The sequence below is a fragment of the Podarcis raffonei genome, chromosome 2 (assembly GCF_027172205.1).
Source record: "Podarcis raffonei isolate rPodRaf1 chromosome 2, rPodRaf1.pri, whole genome shotgun sequence".
Lineage (NCBI taxonomy): Eukaryota > Metazoa > Chordata > Lepidosauria > Squamata > Lacertidae > Podarcis > Podarcis raffonei.
In genome coordinates, this window is record NC_070603.1 from 121575552 (window position 1) to 121597917 (window position 22366).

Below are 22366 nucleotides of genomic sequence, written 5' to 3' on the forward strand. Positions count from 1 at the left end.
AGCATTTTCCTCCAAACCACTCTCATTTCTGGACCTCTGACTTCCCCATTACCCTTCTTCAACCTTCCTTCTTCTCTTTTACACTCTATATCCCAGACATAGCTGGAATACTGCAGTTGGAAGCAGTGTCTGGGCAAAAATTGCGGAGAGAAGAAAAAAAAAGTCCGGGAAAATCCGAATGTACGGCAACCCATGTCAGCAGTGTTGTTGAGGGTTATTTTCCTTAAAAATAGCTCAAAAAGTTTGGCAAAAAAGAGCTCAACAATTTTTGTGTCCGGATTTTCACTTTTTGAAATATGACCACCCTATTTTATATTGTTTGCTAGCTTCCCCCAGTTGCTAGTGCAGCCCATTAAATGAGGAGCCCCTCATGTGAACAAGTGTGGCTCAGCTCTTTCCTTGAAGGCTACACTTCCACAGAGCCCAGAAACATGTTTGCTCCCTCAGCAGCTTCCCATGCCTTCCCTGACCTGCCATTACTCCCAGGAAGATGTAAATTATGTGGTTAGAACTGCCAGCCTCACTCTTGAAAAAGAAAGAACAAGAAGCATGTCAAGTGTTGGATCAACATCTTATTTACATCCAGCTGTGAACTGCTATGCGTTGTCATGAACCTGCTGTTTGTAGCCTGTAAACCTGTTGGAGTGCTAGTGATTTAGTCAAGAAAGCTTTCAAAAGCTCAACTGGGTGTGTCAGAGAAGAACCAGGACAAGACTTGATCTTTGTGTGTGAGTAAGTACCACACTATAGTTTTCATTTGCAAAACAAATGTTTTCCTCATACTATCTAGGAGGGCGTAAGGGATTGGGAAGACTTAAGGTGGAGATACCTTCTCATTGTTGGTGGTTCATTATAAAATATTATATGTCTACTATATATTCTATATTATATAATAACCAGTCATTTCTCACCAGGGTCATGTACTTTCAACTTCAAACTTAGCAAAGTGAACAGAATAGCAAACAGACAGGAACTTGTAGGAAATAAAGAGTAGTACACAGAAATAAAGGTGTTATAACCATCACTCATCCAGTGCAACCCCCCGCCCTTCGCTTTAAGGATTCATTGGCTCAAAATAGTACTTAAATCATTGGCTCAGAATAGTACTTAAATCCCAGATTGCCAATGGTTGGGGACCTCAAAGCTCCTTCTTCATGCCTTGCTGGAAATGGACCCAAAGGAGGACTGTGAGAGATGCTGTAGCTGGTGGACAGGGAGAGCAGAACCCCCAGACCAAAGCCACAAAACTCTGCTCCCTGACTTAGGTTCTGCATACTTTGGGCTAGATATGTGCATCCCCTTCCTTTCTCACTTTATTTCAAGTGTGGGCACTGTGGCAAATTAACACACTCGCTTTCTAGGCTTTTGGAATAGCAAAGTATCATTTTTACTCTCAAGATCGTGGTGTGTATGCTGTGCGATTTGCTACCCACTTATATTGCAACCACTCTTTGAAAACCACACCCATATTATTTCATTTCCATACGGCCTTTCACCCGAAGATAACAGGGCAGTTTACAATACTAAAACAACAACAACACGAGACATAATACCATAATAGCAAACGAAAACAGCACCCCTCCAGTATTCTGTGTCGTTTTTATTTCATTTAATAAAACAATCTTTTTTTTCCCATTTCTCTGATGTGTGCAACATCTTTATGGGACATAAGATTCAGGACAGAAACAGGTATTCATAATGGATGTATGTTTAACTCCAGTAAAAACGCTCATAGATCTATAAAGTTGGAAGGGACTACGAGCGTCACCTATACAACGCCATGGAATGCAGGAATCTTTCGCCCAACATGGAGCACTAACACACAACTCTGAGATTAAGAGTCTTGTGCTCTACTGACTGAGCAATCCCAAGTCTTAAACATCCTGAATATCTTACATGAATGCTGGACAAACTTGTGGGTTCAGATGCACACCTTGTGGCACAGCCTTGTCAGATCCAGTGACTGCCAGCTGTCTCTGTTTTTATAATATCATTCCATCATGAATTCTTTGATGGGAAATGAAAGTTTCTTTCCAGCGGAAGCTCTGTCCACATTCCAAGCACTGATACGGCTTCTCCCCTGAATGAATTCTTTGATGGGAAGTGAGACGGTGGTTCCGACTGAAGCTCTTCCCACACTCCAAGCACTGATATGGTTTCTCTCCGTTATGAAGTCTTTGATGGGAAGTGAGATTCTGCTTTAAGCTGAAGCTCTTCCCACACTCCAAGCACTGATATGGTTTATCCCCCGTATGAATTATCTGATGGGAAGTGAGATTATCCTTTCGACTGAAGCGCTTTCCACATTCCAAGCACTGATATGGTTTTTCCCCTGTATGAATTCTTTGATGATTATATAAGTTTGCCCTTAAATTAAAGCTCTTTCCACAATCTAAACATTGATATGGTTTCTCACCTGTATGAATTCTTTGATGTGAAGTCAGGTGGACCCTCTGAATGAAGTGCTTTCCACATTCCAAGCACTGATACGGTTTCTCCCCTGTATGAATTCTTTGATGGGCAGTGAGACTTGCCTTTTGGCTGAAGCTCTTCCCACAGTCCAAGCAATGATATGGGTTCTCCAAGGTGTGAACTCTTTGATGTGAAGTGAGATGGGAGCTTTGACTGAAACACTTCCCACATTCCATGCACTGATATGGTTTCTTCCCTGTATGAATTCTTTGGTGGGAAGTGAGATGGGCGATCTGACTAAAGTGCTTCCCACATTCCAGGCACTGATATGGTTTCTCCCCTGTATGAATTCTTCGATGGGCAGTGAGACTTGACTTATGGCTGAAGCTCTTTCCACAGTCCAAGCACTGATATGGTTTATTTTCTGTATGAACTCTTTGGTGGGAAGTGAGATGGGTGATTTGGCGAAAGCTCTTTCCACATTCCAAGCATATATATGGTTTCTCGCCTGTGTGAATTCTTTCGTGCTTAGTGAGACTTGACTTCCTGCTAAACTTCTTCCCACATGCTAAGCACTGATATGGTTTCTCCTCACTGTCAGTTTCTTGTTGAGAGCTCTGACTGAAGATCTCATCTCTTTCCAAATATATATTCAGCTCCCCCACTCCGTGACTATTGTTGTGGGCTCTCTTATTCTTGGTTTCCAATTTTTCACCTTCTGCAAGGAGAACAGAAACTGATTAGAATCACTGGATGAAGTTGGGCTCCAGATTATTAAGCCATGTCAAAAAACAGTTGTGATAAAGAAAGAACTGAAGGGACTTAGATGCGATGCAGGGCTTTCTACAGAATTAACTGCCCCATTAACTGGCATTAAGGAACAGGTGCCATGTTACAGACCACTGGTTCTCAAACTTCTTCTCTGGGCCACACTTTCAGAATAAAAATTTGCTCATGCCAAACCAAATTTTTAATTGATAAGAAATACATTGGAAAAACAAATGAAACCAGCCCTATCAGTGCTTGATTTATAAAATAGAACACAACTGCTTTATAATATGATCACAGGACACGCCGAAAGTATAAAACAATGTAGTTACATAAGAACAGGCATCATTTACAAAATTTAATTATAAGCTAGCCTCTTGCGTAGGTACCTTAAGTGTGTATGCAAACTCAATGAGAGGCGTGAGCTTGCTTTTATATTAGGTCTACTTTGAGGCAAGCAAAGACTTGTATCCTCATCAACACAAAGAAGGCTTTCTCTTTTTTGATCTTTCATATCTGTCAGAAAAGATATCTTGATATCTATCCAGATACCATACTCTACTATACGCTACACTGAAATGTTTAAATTTTCCTTCGATTGTCTTTTAATCTTCCCACTACACTTGTCATCCTCTCCTGCAACACAAGGCTGGCATGCCAAACCCTTTGAGAACCACTGCTATAGACAGCTGAAATTCAGCCATGGGTTACAGGGAACCAGGCAGAGGGCCTTTTTGGTAGAGGCACGTGCCCAGGGGAGATAAACAATTATATGACCTTCCGTAAGGAAGCTGCGGGTGTGTGTGTGTGTGGGGGGGGAGTATTATATGATAAGTATGTAATATTTGTTTACAATGTTTTTGGATTGTTTTCAATCTTTTTTTTCTTTCTATTTTCTTGTTTTGTTTCTTCTGTATTATTTAAACAAAAATAAATAAACATGCAATCAATTATATGACCTTCTGTAGACATCTGAAAGCAGCCCTGAATCAGGATATTTTCAATATCTGATGTATCGTGTGATCTACCCACTGTCATTGCCAGGAATTGTTGAGCTTTTTTTAGGAGACCATCCAGGCGATCACTTTACAATCGACGGGTCAATTGCAATTGACCTGTGGTACATGTCTGCTTTATATTATGTTGGAAGCTGCCCAGAGTGGCTGGGGAAACCCAGTCAGATGGGTGGGGTACAAGTAATAAATTATTATCATTATCATCATATTCAGAAACAAAACGGTTGATCATTTTCCATTCCAGGTTAACTGCAGGGGCATTAGAATAAAGGTAATGGACCCCTGTACGATTAAGTCCAGTCAAAGGCAACTATGGGGTTGTGGCGCTCATCTCCACTTGCAGGCTGAGGGAGCCGGCGTTTGTCCAGTGACGGAAAGCAGAGCACACAGAAACGCTGTTTACCTTCCTACAGCAGTAGTATCTATTTATCTACTTGCACTGGCATGCTTACGAACTGCTAGGTTGGCAGGAGCTGGGACAGAGCAATGGGAACTCACTCCGTCATGGGGATTCGAACCACCAACCTTCCAAGCGGCAGGCCCAAGAGGATCAGTGGTTTAGACCACAGCGCCACCCACGCTGTAGGGGGCGCGGTTGAATTCCATCACAATACCATTGGTTCATCACACATCCGATTTTCAAAACAGTTCTTGTGACTCAACAGAGAGACTTACCGAGAGAGACCATGATGCCACAGGTCTCTTCCATGACTTCCGTATGCAGAGCTCTCTGGTCAGGATCCAGCAACACCCACTCCTCATCCGTGAAATGTATAGCCACATCCTCAAAGGTTGCTGGATTCTAAAAGAATAAGGAAATGTTTCCACCTCAGAGAAAGCATATGGATTACCTGCTGCTCATTACTGTTGTTCATTATCTATTAATTGCTGTGTTTTTAAAATGACATTATCGTGCTGCGCATTTTAATTATGGGTGTTTTAAGGGAAACGCTTCATTGCATGTTTTAACGATGGCTGTTTCGAGCTTATTCTTTCTGTAACCACTTTTCGTATGTTGTCAACTGTTTAGAAGCCTACGTTAGCATTAAGTGTTGTTTAAATTCATAAGCAATACTACTACTAAGAAAAAACAATTAATTCAGGTCTAGGGAGGTGAGGAGGGGACAGAGGCACCATGGCTTTTCCCAATTCTCCCCCCATACTGATTTGCTCCCCATACCTGATCCCGTGCCACAGAAGCTGCTTCCCTTCCACGGTGAAGAAGAGATGGCTGAGGAGGTCTTGCCGGCATCACCCTGTCAACTGTGAGAGACAAAGTTAGTGGGAAGCCAGTAGAACTTGATGGTCTCAGAGATTAACGAATGTATGCCTAAGTACACACAGGCCTTGGAAAAAGTTTTATTTTTTAGTGTTTATAAAGAAATGTGTTTATATGTGTTTGTATTTCAGTTGTGTGAAAACGCATTTCTACTCCTTTGGGTTTTTGTTCTCAACTCAAAAGTGCTGGTCCCCATGTATTGGAAATAAATGCATGTTTAAGAAGTGGAAAATGCTATAAAGGTGTCTTTTGTTCCAAATATTAAAGCAGCTCATAGGTTTATATTGCACTCAACAGAGGGAGACCAATCTGATATACATCCCATTCATCCTTACCAAGTGGACTCTGTTTGGTACCGAATGGAACCATCTTAGGAAAAACCGTGCTCCTTTCTGCAAACTGATTCCGTCTCTGAAACAGTAATGAAGAATCAAAACAAGGAATGGGGAGAAGGAATGATAGGAGCAAAATCCTAATGCAAGGGTCAGCAAACTTTTTCAGCAGGGGGCCAGTCCACTGTCCGTCAGACCTTGTGGGGGGCCAGACTTTTTTTTTTTTGGGGGGGAAATGAACAAATTCCTATGCCCCACAAATAACCCAGGGATGCATTTTAAATAAAAGGACACAGTCTACTCATGTAAAAACACACTGATTCCCGGACCGTCCGCAGGCCGGATTTAGAAGGTGATTGGACCGGATCCGGTCCCTGGGCCTTCGTTTGCCTACCCATGTCCTAATGGGATCTGGACATCTTTCCTTGGATGCTTTACTGAAAAAGTTGGGCAAATAGCATAGTTTTAAGATACCCTCCCTCATGTTCTGAACCCCCTGGGGACTATCTAGATGGAACACTCACCTGTGCCTCCTCCTGCTTGTTGTCTGCCTGGCTCAGGAGGAAACCTTCAGCCAGGGCCACAGCCTGGGAACAAGTGTCTGCTCCACAGCCTCTCACCCAGCTCTCCATCTCCGGTGGAAGGACAGCCAGGAACTGCTCCAGAATCACCAGGTCTAGGATCTCCTTCTTTGTGTGTTGATCTGGCTTCAGCCATTGACAGCAAAGATGGTGGAGTTGGCTACAAACCTCTCGGGGTCCTTTGGCCTCCTGGTAGCAGAACTGCCTGAACTGCTGGCTCTGCACATTTGAGCCGAGAGTGATTTTCTCACTCGGGACTTTCTGCACTGACTTTTCCCAGAGTCTCCCACGGTTCTCAGTCTTGATGGCATCGTAGCCTCTTCCTGCTTCAGGGCCAGCTGAGTCTTCCTTTTTCTTCTGCGCTCCAAGGAAGCTTCCAGGAAGTCGAAAGGAACTCCTTTGCTCTTCTGCCATTTTCTGTCTGTCCTAATTAACCAAGACATTGTTTTGTTATGGGATTGCTATGCTGTAAGGAGAGGAAAAATACTCCCTGACGAAGTATCTTTAGAAACCTGGGATGTATTATAGTGATGTAATAGCCCTTCTGGAAGAAAATTTTTCAAGTAAAATATGCAGCCCGCCTTCTAAGTAGGCAGTTCTCAAAGTGCGGGTCATAGACCCTTAACCTCACTCTGTGAGGTGAGGCAGTTTCAGTCTGAGACAACAGAGCAGCTGGTCTGGTTTCTCACTACCTTACCGTGTTTTTTAAAAAAAGATTGAAGTTGGAGCTGTGATTGACAGGCAAGTTGTCTAGACGCCAGGCAATAGTTAGGCATCCCTGGGGACCCAAAAAGCTGCCATTTCCTCCTCTGATTGAATGCACATTTCATCCTAGCAACCAGAATGCAGCTTTCCTGTACATCTTAGATTAGGGACAGGTTATTTTCTTCAAATACCTCTACGGAGTTTTGTGGGTGGGTGCTAAAGAATCTCTTCACCTCCAAAAAAATGGCAAATGCAAAAAACAAAACAACAAACAAGCTACGAAGAGGCTGTCCAGATGTTCATTAAGAATTCAGTGTATAGTTAACTTAGAGCAGAATGTGCTATAGTGTTGTGGGCATCAAGGAGTTAACACTCTGTGCTAACTGGAAATGCTGACTCAGCATCATGTGACATGGGCATTGCCTAATTGGTCTATAGCCACCTAGTATAAAAAAGTATGGCTGACTTCCACTCTCTGGCATCTTCCCTATACAGTGGTACCTCGGGTTAAGTACTTAATTCATTCCGGAGGTCCATTCTTAACCTGAAGCACCACTTTAGCTAATGGGGCCTCCCGCTGCCGCCGTGCGATTTCTGTTCTCATCCTGAAGCAAAGTTCTTAACCCGAGGTAATATTTCTGGGTTAGTGGAGTCTGTAACCTGAAGCATCTGTAACCTGAAGCATATGTAACGCAAGGTATCACTGTATGTAGTCCCAGCTGTGTATGCTGATTTCTGGATGTAAGAAGACTGCTTTATGATGATACAAAACTGCAACTGCAATAAAGCCTTACTGAAAATGCAGCTTGACTCTTAAGTGCTTCACGTGGGGCTTTCGTACATTGCAACAGAATGCCATGCATGTCTACTCAGAATGCGTCTTACATGAGAGTTAAAGTGGGCACAGGATTGTGGTAATCAGATCACTTGGCACTGTACTAATTTGTGAGTGGCAGTCAGAAAAACACAGCTCTACGCCGTTCGAAGATGCATCACTCTGCATAAAGGAAGCAAAAGCCCTTCTGCGGCCATTTTACTGTCTTTTCTCCAGTTTCACACCCACCATATGAGGTAGGTTTATCTTGTTGCATCAGTGACTGGAGCAAGGCAGCCCGTGAGCAAACAGAATAAGGCGAGTTCAAAATGTGACACTGCCCAGACTTGTGGGGATTTTTTGATGCCGCTTCTCAAGGCTGGCAAAACGGGTTGTGTCTTTCCTTCTGCTGCAAAAGGAGAACAAGAAGAGCGGAACGAAGCCATCCAAACACAGAGGAGGGCGGGGAGAAACTTGCTTTGTGTGGGTGGTTCCCCCCCCTTCTGCCTTTCATTCTGGAGCAATGGTTTGGGGGAGCAGGATTGAAACAGCTGAGGGCAATGTGAGGAGGGCACAGTATGTGTAGCCTGAGATAAGGCTAAACCCTGAAAGATTGTCTTTTGGGTCCCTTCCAACTCTACAAGTCCGTGATTCTATGACTTCCTTTGATGGCCAGGAACACTGCAGCTAACTTGAGCATCTGGCAACGTAGTAACTTAATGCCAACATCTCTCTCTCTCTCTCTCTCCATCCATCTACCTACATTTATCTATAAACCTGGCTTGGCTTTGCAGAGACAGGGAGGGAGGGGCATAACTACCACCCCCTATGACCTCCTTTGATGGGCAGAAGCACTGCGTCAATTTGTGCATCTGGCAACCTAGTAACTCTATCTATCTATCTAACTATCTATCTATCCATCTACCTACACTTATCTATAAACAGGCCTGGCTTTGCAGAGACAGGGAGGGAGGGACAGAACTTCCACCCCCTATGACCTCCTTTGATGGGCAGAAGCACTGCGTCAATTTGTGCATCTGGCAACCTAGTAACTTAATGCCAACATCTATCTATCTATCTATCTATCTATCTATCTATCTATCTATCTATCTATCTATCTACATTTATCTATAAACAGGCCTGGCTTTGCAGAGACAGGGAGGGAGGGAGGGAATTTCCACCACCTGATCCGGGGACTCGGGGTGTGAACCCCTGACCCCCTCGGCACCCAAAAACACCCCCACCTCCCGGGGACCCCACTTCCCAAAAACGCGCGTCACAGAGATGGGGCTCACCGGGTGCCGAAAGGGCGAGCGAGGACGGGGCGTCCAGGAGAGACAAAGGCCACTTTCTCCAGCTCGAGAGTGAAGCCAGGGAGGAAGCGGCTTCGGAGGCCGGATGTTTTGCCAGCGCGCTTCCGCCCTGCCACTTCCTGTCCCCTCTAGGGAGCCACATCGCTGGTCACAGGGCCCCTGCTGGGCGGGCAGATGGTCTCCTGGGCGCCTCCGCTTAATCAGATCCAAGCAGCAGATCCAACCACCTCCCCCTTCTTGCACTGCCCAGCGCATTTCACCCCCTGGGAAATATAGTTTGCGAAGGGTGCTGGGAACTGTAGTTCAGAAGATGTAACCGGCTGTACAGTTGAAAAAATAATATATACTATTCTTTGTATAGGGGACGCGGGTGGCGCTGTGGGTAAAACCTCAGCGCCTAGGACTTGCCGATCGCATGGTCGGCAGTTCGAATCCCCGCGGCGGGGTGATCTCCCGTCTTTCGGTCCCAGCTCCTGCCCACCTAGCAGTTCGAAAGCACCCTTAAATGCAAGTAGATAAATAGGTACCGCTTTATAGCGGGAAGGTAAACGGCGTTTCCATGTGCTGCTCTGGTGCCGGTTCGCCAGAGCAGCTTCGTCACGCTGGCCACGTGACCCTGAAGTGTCTGCGGACAGCGCTGGCTCCCGGCCTATAGAGTGAGATGAGCGCACAACCCTAGAGTCTGTCAAGACTGGCCCGTACGGGCAGGGGTACCTTTACCTTTATTCTTTGTATGGAATTGTAGATTTCAACAGAAGTAGCTCATGTTCAACGAAACAAGTAGAAGACCCAGTGGATCAGTTCATTCTCTAATCAGTTTATGCATAAGGTCCATATATGTGAAAGTGTCTATTCCACCTGTCGGTTCATAGAGTCCAACAATCCACACAAAAGGTTGTTGCGGTTCCACAGAATTCTTTCACAGAATCGATAAGACAAGGATTTCTGGAATATTAGCCTTGTTTCGCCGTTCTACGCTTCACCAGTAGTACAAACTCATATATGATATTACAGGACAGTGGATCTTATAGCATAGTAGTTTGTACTACTGATGAAGCCTAGGACGGCGAAAAAAGGCTAATATTCCTCTGTGAAAGGAATAAATTGATTAGAGAATGAACTGATCCACTGGGTCTTCTACTTGTTTTGTTGAACTTTATGAGCTACTTCTGTTGAAATCTATAATTCAATACAATGAATAATGGTAAAGGGACCCCTGACCATTAGGTCCAGTTGTGGCTGACTCTGGGGTTGCGGCACTCATCTCACTTTACTGGCCGAGGGAGCCAGCGTACAGCTTCCAGGTCATGTGGCTAGCATGACTAAGCAGCTTCTGGCGAACCTGAGCAGCACACGGAAACGCTGTTTACCTTCCCGCCAGAGTGGTACCTATTTATCTACTTGCACTTTGACGTGCTTTTGAGCTGCTAGGTTGGCAGGAGCAGGGACCGAGCAATGGGAGCTCACCCCGTCACGGGGATTCGAACCACCGACCTTCTGATCAGCAAGCCCTAGGCTCTGTGGTTTAACCCACAGTGCCACCCGCGTCCCTAATTAGAAGGCTCCTAATTGGAAGAAGACAACACCAGCCACGTTACCACACCTTTTGAATATGATATGTTATTTTTATTTCATGTGATGGTTTTGAGGAATATGCTCACCATCAGCAATGGGACAAGTTAAACCTGACATTCTGGTGCGGGGATATCCATTATCGACAACTGCATTGTGTATGCACGAATAGACTCTGTGAGGAACATAATTATCACCATTATGTAAAGGTATGAAATAACTTCTGGTATTTCATTCCCTCATCTCACCATTTACAACCCCTCAGAGCATGGGGATACACATAACTGAGGATAGCATTTCATGCATCTGATGAAGGGGGTTGTAGCCCACAAGAGTTGCTGCTTGAATCAATTTCTTACTGTTTTAAGTTGTCACAGGACTGCTTTTAGTCTCATGGATTTCAGTGGGGCTAAAGCATGTATAAACAATATTATTCAAATCCATGGGCAGTAAACCTCTGCAGCTAGGTTCAGCCCGACACTCCCACTAGGTATTAAGCAAAACAGAAATAATTATAGAAAATGAGTGCAAGTTAAGTTATTGGATAAGGGGCCGTGTCTTGGTCAATCTCTGTACAGTGGTACCTTGGTTCTCAAACACCTTGGTACTCAAATAACTTGGAACCCAAACACTGCAAACCCAAAAGTAAGTGTTCCGGTTTGCAAACTTTTTTTGGAACTCGAATGTGCTCCATTTTGAGTGCCACACTTCTGTTTGGAATGTTACCCTGACAATTTGAGTGTAACACTTCCAATTTGAGTGTTACAAGCTGAGGTCTGTCTGTTCTTGCTTTCTATTTTGCATTTTTGTTTTTGCGGCTCTTTTTTTGTGTGTGACTGTGTGGAACCCAGTTCAGCTGCTGATTGATTGTGTGACTGCAGTACATTGTTTATTGCTTTCATTTTATGGATCAGTGGTCTTGTTAGATAGTAAAAGTCATGTTAAATTGCTGTTTTAGGGGTTGTTTTTAACAGTCTGGAATGGATTAATCCATTTTGCATTACTTTCTATGGGAAAGTGCCCCTTGGTTTTGGAACGCTTTGGTTTTGGAACGGACTTCCAGAACGGATTAAGTTTGAGAACCAAGGTACCACTGTACTGCTAATTGCTATCAAGTCTTGCTTCATTTCATCTCGGGAGACAGGAAGTCTGGTCTTTAAATTAATCTCAAAAACCATAGTAAGGGCCAAAGCGAGAGGGCGATTCCAGCATGCTTCAATGCTTGTGCCAACTCCCAAATCCAGCTGTGATCCAAATAACAGGTTGCATTGAGCTGCTATGCTTACAGCAGGCAACAGGCACACAGAACCAAAGAAAGCGGTATTTATTTTTTTCACACTTTGGCTGCGAAAGAAGTCTCTGTTGCAAGTGTTCAGAAAAACAAAACAAAACAGGTTTCTAAGCCCTTCCCCTATACACACATTGGAGTGGGTGGCTTTTATTTATTTATATTTAACAAAACTTTATATGCCACCGGGCGGTAACGAAACCTCTTAGGCGGTTTACCAGGAGTGTCAAAGTTATCAATTAAAAAACATTGAAAACAATAAAAAACTTTTAAATTAAACAGCAAAGTTAAAACCGTAAAAATGTTAACATTAACAATATAAGATTGAAACACATCAACATCCATGCATCTGGAAAGGTTTGCCTGAACAAACATACGTTAAGCTGGCGCTGAAAAGTGTACAGCAAAACTGCCTGCCTGACATCAATAGGCAGAGAGGAATTTCAGCGAAGAAGTGGTCCTATCACAAGAACTCCAACTCGCTCTGCGAACAGGGATCATCAGGAATCTCTGGAGACCTCATTCTCTCCTCAGGATCCTTGGGAGCCGGGGGAGGGGTGACGCATGACGGCATCACACCCCAGTATACCGTAACACTATTTACAACATCAACGTATTTTATAGTACATTTTATGTTACATTTGCATTCAATAATAGCTGAGGGGAAAGGTCCGAAAGGTGACAGATTGGTAGGCAGGTTATACATCTTGGGGAAGAAGAACAAGTCTTCTTGGTCATGTGAAACTCGACAATCTGTGGGGTGAAGGCCTCAGGTGAAGAGGGTCGCAAGGCCTTGACTGGAGACACGGCCACCCAGCATGGTTTCAAAAATATGACGACTGTTATAACTGACTGAATCTCAGTTAACACCGGGAAGTAAGTAAAACAGTGTCAGCTGCTCAAGGAAAATATGCGAGACACTGACAAAAGTGCCCCACTGGCGAAGATCTGGTGCTTTGTGCATGTAGCATGGAATAATGTGTAAGACGCTGGCACTGGGTTGAGCCATGTTATTCAGAATCTTGGTTCAATCTAAGCCTTCTTCCATGTATCATACAGGTGCAGATGATAACTGGAGTTGCTGAAGGAAATAAACATTGCTTGCTGTTGAACCCAACCACCCCTGAGGTATGATGAACAGAGGACTCTTTCTTCCTAATGGGAGTTCTTTCCTTTCCCTTCTCACAGAGGAAAACCTGAAACTAGTGGCTTTTCTGGCAGATGTCCTGTGTGTTCAGCAGACATGAGGAGGAGCCACAATCTGATGCCACACCATCCTAGACATGCTGAGATGATGGTGGCGATCAGAAGCACCACAAATTCGCAACTTGGAGGCTCTTGAAGTACATGAATTGCTGGGCCAAAGAAAACCCCTGCGTTGATGGCTACCTCATCAGTGTTGCCGAATCTCTCTTTATCCTCTCTCCAGACATGAAGAAGGTATTCAACCCCTTGGCCAATGACATGTACCTCACAGAGCTGTTGTTAGCCGTTCTGAGTCCGGCTTTGGCTGGGGAGGGCGGGCTATAAATAAAATAATATTATTATTATTATTATTATTATTATTATTATTATTATTTGAAATGAAGTAATACGGGGCACTGAAAATGCAGTTCATGGTTTTGAGAAACAGCAGCAACTTTTTCGCTCCATTGGCGAATGATGAGATCCTATTGCAATCCTCACCCGTGTACTAAATAAAATCTCCTAAAAATAAATTTGTATACAGCCATTGATATGGTTTCTCCCCACTGTGAGTTCTTTGATGGGAAGTGAGATTGGAGCTCTGGCTGAAGCTCTTTCCGCATTCCACGCACTGATACGGCTTCTCGCCAGTATGGATTCTTTGGTGGGAAGTGAGACTCTCCTTTCGACTGAAACTTTTTCCACACTCTTGACACTGAAAAGGTTTCTCCCCACGGTGAATACTTTGATGACTATGGAAGTTTGTGCTTGTATTAAAGCATTTCCCACATTCCAAGCACTGATATGGCTTCTCCCCACTATGAATTCTCTGATGTCGACGGAAGTTTGTGCTTGTATTAAAGCTCTTCCCACATTCCAAGCACTGATATGGTTTCTCCCCTGTATGAATTCTTTGGTGGGAAGTGAGACTTTCCTTCCAGGTGAAGCACTTTCCACATTCTAAGCACTGATACGGTTTCTTCCCACTATGAACTCTTTGATGGGAAGTGAGACTTCTCTTGGAATTGAAGCTATTTCCACATTCCAGGCATTTAAATGGTTCCTCCCCTCTGTGAATCCTTTCATGTAAAGTGAGATTTGAGTTTCGAGTGAAGCTCTTTCCACATTCCAAGCAGTAATATGGCTTCTCCTTGGTGTGGATTCTTTGATGGGACGTGAGATGTGAGTTCCGACTAAAGCTCTTTCCGCATTCCAAGCACTGATAGGGTTTCTCTCCAGTATGGATTCTTTGATGGGAAGTGAGATTTGAGCTCTGACTGAAGCTCTTTCCACATTCTGAGCATTGATATAATTTCTTCCCAGTGGGATTTCTTTGATGGGAAGTGGAATGGAACCTCTGACTGAAGCCATCTCTACACTCCAAACGTTCATAAGGGATTTTGTTGTTGTCTCCCTTGTTTTTAATTTCCGGTTTATCACCCCCTGTAAATAAAGAGAGAAACGGATCAGAGCCTCAGGAAGAAATAGGCCCCCAAATTATTGAACAATGCTAATTAACATTTGTGATAGAAGAACAGAAGGGAGTTGGTCTTACTAAAGGGTTCACTGCCTTTGTTGAATCGCAACATATTTATGGGAACCTGAGATTTGAGAAACCTGGTTCTTTTCTGGGATGGATTTTGTTTGGCCCAGTCACGGAATCCAGTCCATCTCGGATGTCAGCAGACTCTTTGGTCAACCAGAAACTGACAGAAGCAAAAATAAAGAACAACAAACCTGACAGAATCTACTTCCAGCTTCCCTAACAACTCTGAAGCTTACATTTAAAAAGGCCTGGGCAGTTCAGACCAGCCTTATCACTGTTCAAAATGGCATAACTGGAGAAAGATTATTCACAGTCAAAACAACAGATACTGTCCACTCAAGGTTATCTGTTGGGGTGTATGAACCCCAGATGTGCAGTTGAGCTACATCAAAATATTGGAGGATCATCACAGATAGGTACTGAATTTCAAAAAAGATATTATGATCCAACAGGGAGCCTTACTCAGAAAAGCCATGATCCCGCAATTGTCCTCCATGACTTCGTTATGCAGAGCTCTCTGGTCAGCATCCAGCAACGCCCACTCCTCATCTGTGAAATAAACTGCAACCTCTTCAAAGCAAATTGGACCCTAAGAAAAAGAAAAATGTCCTCCTCTTAGACAGCATAAATATTATTTACACATCGCTCTGTTGTTTTCTGCCTTTTAATTGTTTGTTGTTGACAGAATATGCACAGCTTACATATAGAATAAGAGAAGAAGAACATACGTTTGGAGAAGATTGGAAAAGGTTTACTGAATATATGGGAAATAACTGTTTACAGCTGAAAACGCTGGCAGCATTAAGATAAATTCAACAGTGTAAATAAGCTTTGACTGATGCAATAATGGAATACTGAATGGTATACTTTCTGTAAAATATGCAGGGATTTATGATATGTGATATGAACCATGGGAAGACTACAAGGGAAATTAGTGATATCTTTCTTGACATCTTTCCGCAGGGCCTGCAAGACAGAGCTGTTCCGCCTGGCCTTTGGTTTGGACTCAGTCTGACCATTATGTTTCCCTCCCCTTATGGTTTTGATCTATGGGCTACTTTTAAAATGAGGCTGCTTTTTAAATTGCATTTTAACCTGTATTTTAAATTGGTCTCCCCCCATTATGTTTTTACTGTAATTTTACTGGTGTTAGCTGCCCTGAGCCCGGCTCTGGCCGGGGAGGGCGGGGTATAAATAAAATTTATTATTATTATTATAGGTAAAGGTAAAGGGACCCCTGACAGTTAAGTCCAGTTGTGAACGACTCTGTGGTTGCGGCGCTCAACTTCCTTTACTGGCTGAGGGAGCCGACGTTTGTCCGCAGACAATTTTTCCGGGTCATGTGGCCATCATGACTAAGCCGCTTCTGGAGAACCAGAGCAGTGCACGGAAATGCTGTTTACCTTCCCGTTTACCTTCCCGCCGGAGCAGTACCTATTTATCTACTTGCACTTTGATGTGCTTAAGGATGTAAAAATGAATATTTTAAATTGCAAAACAGAAAATTCTATATATATATATATATATATATATATATATATATATATATATAATAAATTATATATATATATATATATATATATATATATATATAAGAAAACAGAAAATTTTATATATATATATATATATATATATATATATATATATATATATAGTCTGTTGTTTTAATGCAATTGTTTTGCTGCACATTTTAATTATGGATGCTTATTTCAATGTTTTAATGAGATTTTTTTGTTGTGCATTTTAATGGTGGGCATTAATCATTGTATAAACAGGTGGAACTCAACAGTCTGCTCTCCAAATCATTCTGTCTGCATGGGCATTCAAGTCTGCAAGATGGAAGGATCCCCTCTCCACTCTCTCGAAGCGCTGTTTTTTTTTGGGGGGGGGGGGGGAATGCCCGAAAGCCAACTTCAAGGGGCATAAGGGAGCGGAAGGAAAGTGGCAAAAGTCCTATGGTGCAACTGGTGGGGTGGTTAGGTGAATCCTGGCCACTACTTGCTGTGGTTTGCAAACTACTTAGAATCCTATTTAAGTATTAAACGATGAATGTAGAAATAAAACTCCAAGTACCGATAAATGATACTAATGATATTCAGAAGGCTAGTTAAGGTGAGGCGGCTGTTATTCTCAGCACATAAACCTTATTGAATAGCTTTTCCAGCTTTTGTTAAGGGCAGCTTTGACAGAAGCAAAGAGGCACCCAACTGCCCCTGGCTTCATCCTCTTTCCCCACAATGCTTCTTCCTCTTACCTGATCTGGTTCCACAGCCGCTGCTTCCCCTCGGCCACCATGAAATGATGGATGAGGAGGTCCTGCTGGCATCATTCTGTCACCTGCGAGAGACAAAGGTAATTTGGGAAGCCGTTCTCTCAGAGGTTAAGCAGTGCCTCTCTAACTACAGGTGGGCCTTCGAAACAGTCTCACCTGCTGACTGCATGTGCATGTTTACACCCATTTCATATTTTAGTTGTGTAAAAATACATCTCTCCTCCCTTGGGCTTTTGGACCCAAGTGTAAAAGACCATAGCTGTCAACGTTTCCCTTTTTAAAAGGGAAATTCCCTTATTCCGAATAGGATTCCTTGCAAGAAAAGGGAAGAAGAAGAAGAGGAGGAAGAAGAAGAAGAGGAGGAGTTTGGATTTGATATCCCGCTTTATCACTACCCGAAGGAGTCTCAAAGCGGCTAACATTCTCCTTTCCCTTCCTCCCCCACAACAAACACTCTGTGAGGTGAGTGGGGCTGAGAGACTTCAGAGAAGTGTGACTAGCTCAAGGTCGCCCAGCAGCTGCAGGTGGAGGAGCGGAGAATCGAACCCGGTTCACCAGATTACGAGTCTACCGCTCTTAACCACTACACTACACTGGCTCTCAAGGAAAAGTTGACAGCTATGAAAAGGACTCACAGATTAGTTTCAAAATCAACAGGATGTGACCAAACAGAGAGAGAAAAAAGAATCCTTACCCAGTGGCATTTCTCTGGTTTCCAACTGAGTCTTCTTCACCTCAGAGTAGCCAGTGCCCATTTCTGCAAACAGATCCTTTTTCTGTAAGAGCAACAAGGATTCAAAACAGAGAACAGGGAGAGGGATTAGAAAAGGAATGGCAAGAGGCAAAAGCTTTAAAAGTATCAGGATGCTTTTCAAAAAAGGGATGGACAATTAGTGGAGAATTTTGGGAGACTCTCCCTCATGTTCTGAGCCCCTTGGGATTATCCAGAGGAAAGTCTCTCTCACCTGCTGCTCAGCTTGACTCAGGAGGAAACCTTCAGCCAGAGCCACCGCCTGGGAACTGGTCTCCGCTCCACATTCCCTCACCCAGCTCTCCATCTCTGGTGGAAGGATAGCCAGGAACTGCTCCAAGATCACCAGGTCCAGCATCTGGGCTTTCGTATGCCTTTCTGGCTTCAGCCACTGGCGGTAAAGGTGGTAGAGTCGGCTGCAAACGTCTCGGGGTCCCTCGGCCTCCTGGTAGCAGAACTGCCTGAACTGCTGGCTCTGGGCATTTGAGCTGGGGGTGTCCTCCTCACCTAGGATCTTCTGCACAGAGTTTTCCCAGAATCCCCCACTGTTCCCAGTTTGGATGGCATTGCCCCTTCCTGCTTCAGGGCCAGCTGAGTCTTGTTCATCCATATGGGCTCTCAGGAAGCCTCCAAAGGATCTGAAGGAATCCCTTTGTCTTATGCCAAGTTCTGTCTGTCCTAATTTGAGGTGCTACCAAACCTACAGAGCAAATACATAATTCTGTTGTAAAACTTAAACACTATCAGGAGAAGCAAAATGTTCCCTGAGCAAGCATAGATGCACCTTGCTAGGAACCAGGGCTAGACTGTACCAGCCCAGAATCTGTGATTGTAAGTTGTTTTAAACTGGAAGCTGCCCAGTGTGGCTGGGGCAACCCAGTCAGATGGATGGCAGAAGATGATGAAAAAGAAACGGCTCAGGACCACAATACCTCAAGGACTCTTTCCATATGAACCTACCCGGACCCTAAGATAAACTTCTGAGGCCCTTCTTTGTGCGCCTTCTCCTCAAGAGGTTCGGAGGGTGGTAACATGAGAACAGGACCTTCTCTGCAGTGGCTCCCTATCTGTGGAATGCTCTCCCCAGGGAAGTTTGCCAGGTGCCTTCATTATACACCTTTAGGTGCCAGGCAAAACCATTCCTTTTTAACCAGGCCTTTGGTTGATCTGATTTACATCCTATACCATTTTAAATTGTGTTTTGTGAGCGGGCGGTATTGGGTTGTTTTTGTTTTTATTGAGTATTTTGTGGTTTTATATCTTCATTTTATTCTGTGAACCACCCTGAGACCCCTGGGTATAGGGCGGTATATAAATTCAATAAATAATAATAATAAGTTGTGTTTTCATGTTGTAACTTGCCCATGGAACTTAGGGTGAAGGGTGGTTTAATAACAATAGTAATAGTAATAGTAATAGTAATAATAATGTTAAACCATTTCACGCCCCCCCCAGCCATATATGCTGACATCATTCTCTGTCTGGCTCTACCTAGCAGAATCGGAATGAAAAGTCTTGACAACAGAAGCTTTAAATTACTTTCTGTTGACACCAAGTGCTCAGAAAAATTGGTCAAAAGCTTTCTACTTTTAGTTAAGTGTTTTTATTTATTTAATTGATCAGGAGGGGCAGTTGCCCCCCCCCAGCCTACGCCCATGGCAATAATAACAACCTCAACAACAATAATATAAAGCCACAAACGTGGGGGAAAATGCCTCAATAATACACACATAGAGCCTCAAGAAAGTGGGGTGGGGAACCTGTTGGAATTTGCAGGATTCCCCCCCACCCTTTGAGGTTTCTGCATAAGTAACCACACACACTTTACAGCATGAGAGGGGGGGAACCTCAAGAAAACAAATATACAGGCCTCGTCTGCGCTATATATTTTATAGAGTCATGGCGTTCTCCAAAGGATCCTGGGAACCATACTTTAAGGATGCAGAAGGTTGCTAGGAGACACCTACCCAGACCCACACATGCATTCCAGTTACACGGCCGCCATCCCTAGAGTGGTTTAACAATCAACCCTTCTTGCCAGGGAACCCTGGGAATTGGTGGGGTTAAAATAAAATAAAATAGGAATAAAGGTAAAGGTAAAGGGACCCCTGACCATTAGGTCCAGTCGTGACTGACTCTGGGGTTGCGGCGCTCATCTCGCTTTACTGGCCGAGGGAGCCGGCGTACAGCTTCCGGGTCATGTGGCCAGCACGACTAAGCCGCTTCTGGTGAACCAGAGCAGTGCATGGAAATGCCGTTTACCTTCCCGCCGGAGTGGTACCTATTTATCTACTTGCACTTTGACGTGCTTTCGAACTGCTAGGTTGGCAGGAGCAGGGACCGAGCAATAGGAGCTCACCCCCTCGAGGGGATTCGAACCGCCGACCTTCTGATCGGCAAGCCCTAGGCTCTGTGGTTTAACCCACAGCGCTACCCACGTCCCACTAAATATGGCACCCCTATTTTCACAGGAGAAATCTTGGAGGGTATTATTTTTTTCTCCACCCAGCAACTGCCGGTCAGAAGCACGGTTGCTGCCCATCTTAAGACTCCTGCAGCCGCGAGTTCCACAGTTCTTCCCACGCACCGCAGCAGGGGGAAAGCGCTTTCTTTCTTCAATTTCCCAACGGCCATTATTTCTTTTAATTTCTATAGGTCATGTATCCATTTTTAATTTTTTTAAAAAACGTGTATTATATGCCCAAACGTTTCCGCCCGGCTGCGACCTCTTGTTACCGATGCGACCCCCTCCCCAAAGTGGCAAAGGGAGACTAGAGGGGCAGACCTACTGCAAACTCTCCCCCTCCCTGGTTTTGCACGGGGGGGGGGACTTCTGCTCCCTGATTTGGGGGGGTGGCTGCCCCCCCAAGCATTAGCTGAACACCCCCCATGCATGCTCCCCCTGCAGCCCTGGGACACCCCCTTTCTCCCCAATGCATGCTATGGAAGAAAAGGGAAAAGACTCACCAGATCCCTACGGCACTTCAGACACAAAAGCCACCGCCAGCTCCCTTTGCAGGAAGGGAATTCAGAGGGAGGTGCTTTTGCTCTGGAGGACTTCGCCCCCCACTTTATTTCCCTGTCCTCTCTAGGAATCCAGCTCACTTCTTTTTAACCCTTGGCAAGCCGAGGGCCCCAAGCTGCCGCCTCTCTCCCTCTCTGCGCCAGGAGGCGCACTGCAGATGCCTTAATTTTGGGGGGACCCCCTTGACTGGGTTTCTGAGCTGTCACCTCCCTTGGCCAGAAACAGCTTGCAGGGCAGTAGGCTCTGCAAGAACGTAGGAAGCCCCATCGTAGAATCATAGGCTTGTAGAGCTAAAAGGGAACCCCAAGGGTCATCCAGACCAGCCCCCTGCAAAGCAGGTGTAATAAACAAAAATCTGCCCTTATTCCCTAATGGAGTGTCCAAGAGCCCGTACAGAGTCCTTTGTAGGTTCTCCATCGGTCGGAGAAAATAACAGAGGCCAACCAGAGAATACAGTGGTACCTTGGGTTAAGTACTTAATTCGTTCCGGAGGTCCGTACTTAACCTGAAACTGTTCTTAACCTGAAGCACCACTTTAGCTAATGGGGCCTCCTGCTGCTGCTGTGCCACCGGAGCACGATTTCTGTTCTCATCCTGAAGCAAAGTTCTTAACCTGAAGCACTATTTCTGGGTTAGCGGAGTCTGTAACCTGAAGCATCTGTAACCTGAAGCGTATGTAACCTGAGGTACCACTGTATTGAGAAGCAAAGCAGCTCGTAAGCCTGATCTTTATTGAACTGTTGGAACAGGGTACTCCCCTCACACGCAGGAAAGGAGGACCCAGAACCAAGGTGTGCCTGCCCTTATAAAGACATTTTAAATTCCCTGCCCAGACCACCCCTCCACATATCATACATACATCACAGAAGGAGTGTATAACCCAAGACCACCCCCCACAAACATCATACCTACATCACAGAAAAGGTGGTCTACAACAGAAATTTGAATGTTGTTGTTTTTCCTGTTTGCCAGGTTATCTGATAATGCCTTATCTGATTGCCTTTCCTGGTAGTCTGGCCATTTCTTTGAGATGGTGATTTCCCAATTCCTGAGACAATGGGAAGGTTCCCTCCTTGCAGAGAAAACATCTGGTCAATTTGAGAGTCAAAATGGTTTCAGAGAGGTCTTCCTGTGCTGCTCCAGACATGTGGTCCACATCTCTATGTACGTGCTTGGTCGGTACATTTATGAACATTTATTATATATATAAGACCTTAAATTTTGTATTTCACAGGACTCTCAACTCAAAGCATCCATGACAGAGGACCAACTAACTGTTGCTTAAAAACCTCCAAGGAAGGAGAGTCTGCCACTTCCCGATGAAGACCAGTCCACTGTCAAACAGCTCTTACATAGTCCTGATGTTTAGTCGGAATCTGCTTTTTTTTTGGTCATTTGGGTCTATTATTTTGAGTCCAGACCTCTGGACCAGCAGAAAACAAGCCACGTGACAGCCCATTAACTATTAGAAGATGGCTCTTATATATCCCATTCAGCCAGATCTCAG

The 22366-nt window shown here is 44.4% G+C and overlaps 1 protein-coding gene across 2 annotated transcripts; it reads right to left on the reverse strand.

Annotated features, from left to right (window-relative positions):
- Positions 1-1585: 1585 nt before the first annotated feature.
- On the reverse strand, positions 1586-20901 carry LOC128409361 (zinc finger protein 420-like). 2 transcript variants are annotated; one of them, XM_053379759.1, is made up of 7 exons: positions 20802-20901; positions 18049-18534; positions 17778-17859; positions 17066-17148; positions 15274-15400; positions 13833-14708; positions 1586-2920 (listed from the first exon to the last, which is right to left on the reverse strand). In XM_053379759.1, the coding sequence occupies exons 2-7, from the start codon at positions 18442-18444 to the stop codon at positions 1983-1985; spliced, it is 2502 nt and encodes an 833-aa protein (XP_053235734.1). In that variant the 5' UTR covers positions 18445-18534; positions 20802-20901; the 3' UTR covers positions 1586-1982. The 2 variants fall into 2 exon arrangements, with proteins under 2 accessions (XP_053235734.1, XP_053235733.1); XM_053379758.1 differs by lacking the exons at positions 13833-14708; positions 15274-15400; positions 17066-17148; ... (1 more) ...; positions 18049-18534; positions 20802-20901 and adding exons at positions 4872-4998; positions 5377-5459; positions 5811-5886; positions 6332-6814; positions 7979-8020 and having other exon boundaries at positions 1586-3130.
- Between the last annotated feature and the right edge of the window lie 1465 nt (positions 20902-22366).

Coding starts and splice junctions, on each gene's coding strand:
- LOC128409361 (XM_053379759.1), bottom strand. CDS start 18,444: ATGGATGAACAAGACTCAGCTGGCCCTGAAGCAGGAAGGGGCAATGCC. Junction 17,860..18,048: donor TGAGTCAAGCTGAGCAGCAG/GTGAGAGAGACT, acceptor TTGCTCTTACAG/AAAAAGGATCTGTTTGCAGA. Junction 2,921..13,832: donor TTCCCATCAAAGAACTCACA/GTGGGGAGAAAC, acceptor GAATTCACACAG/GCGAGAAACCATATATATGC.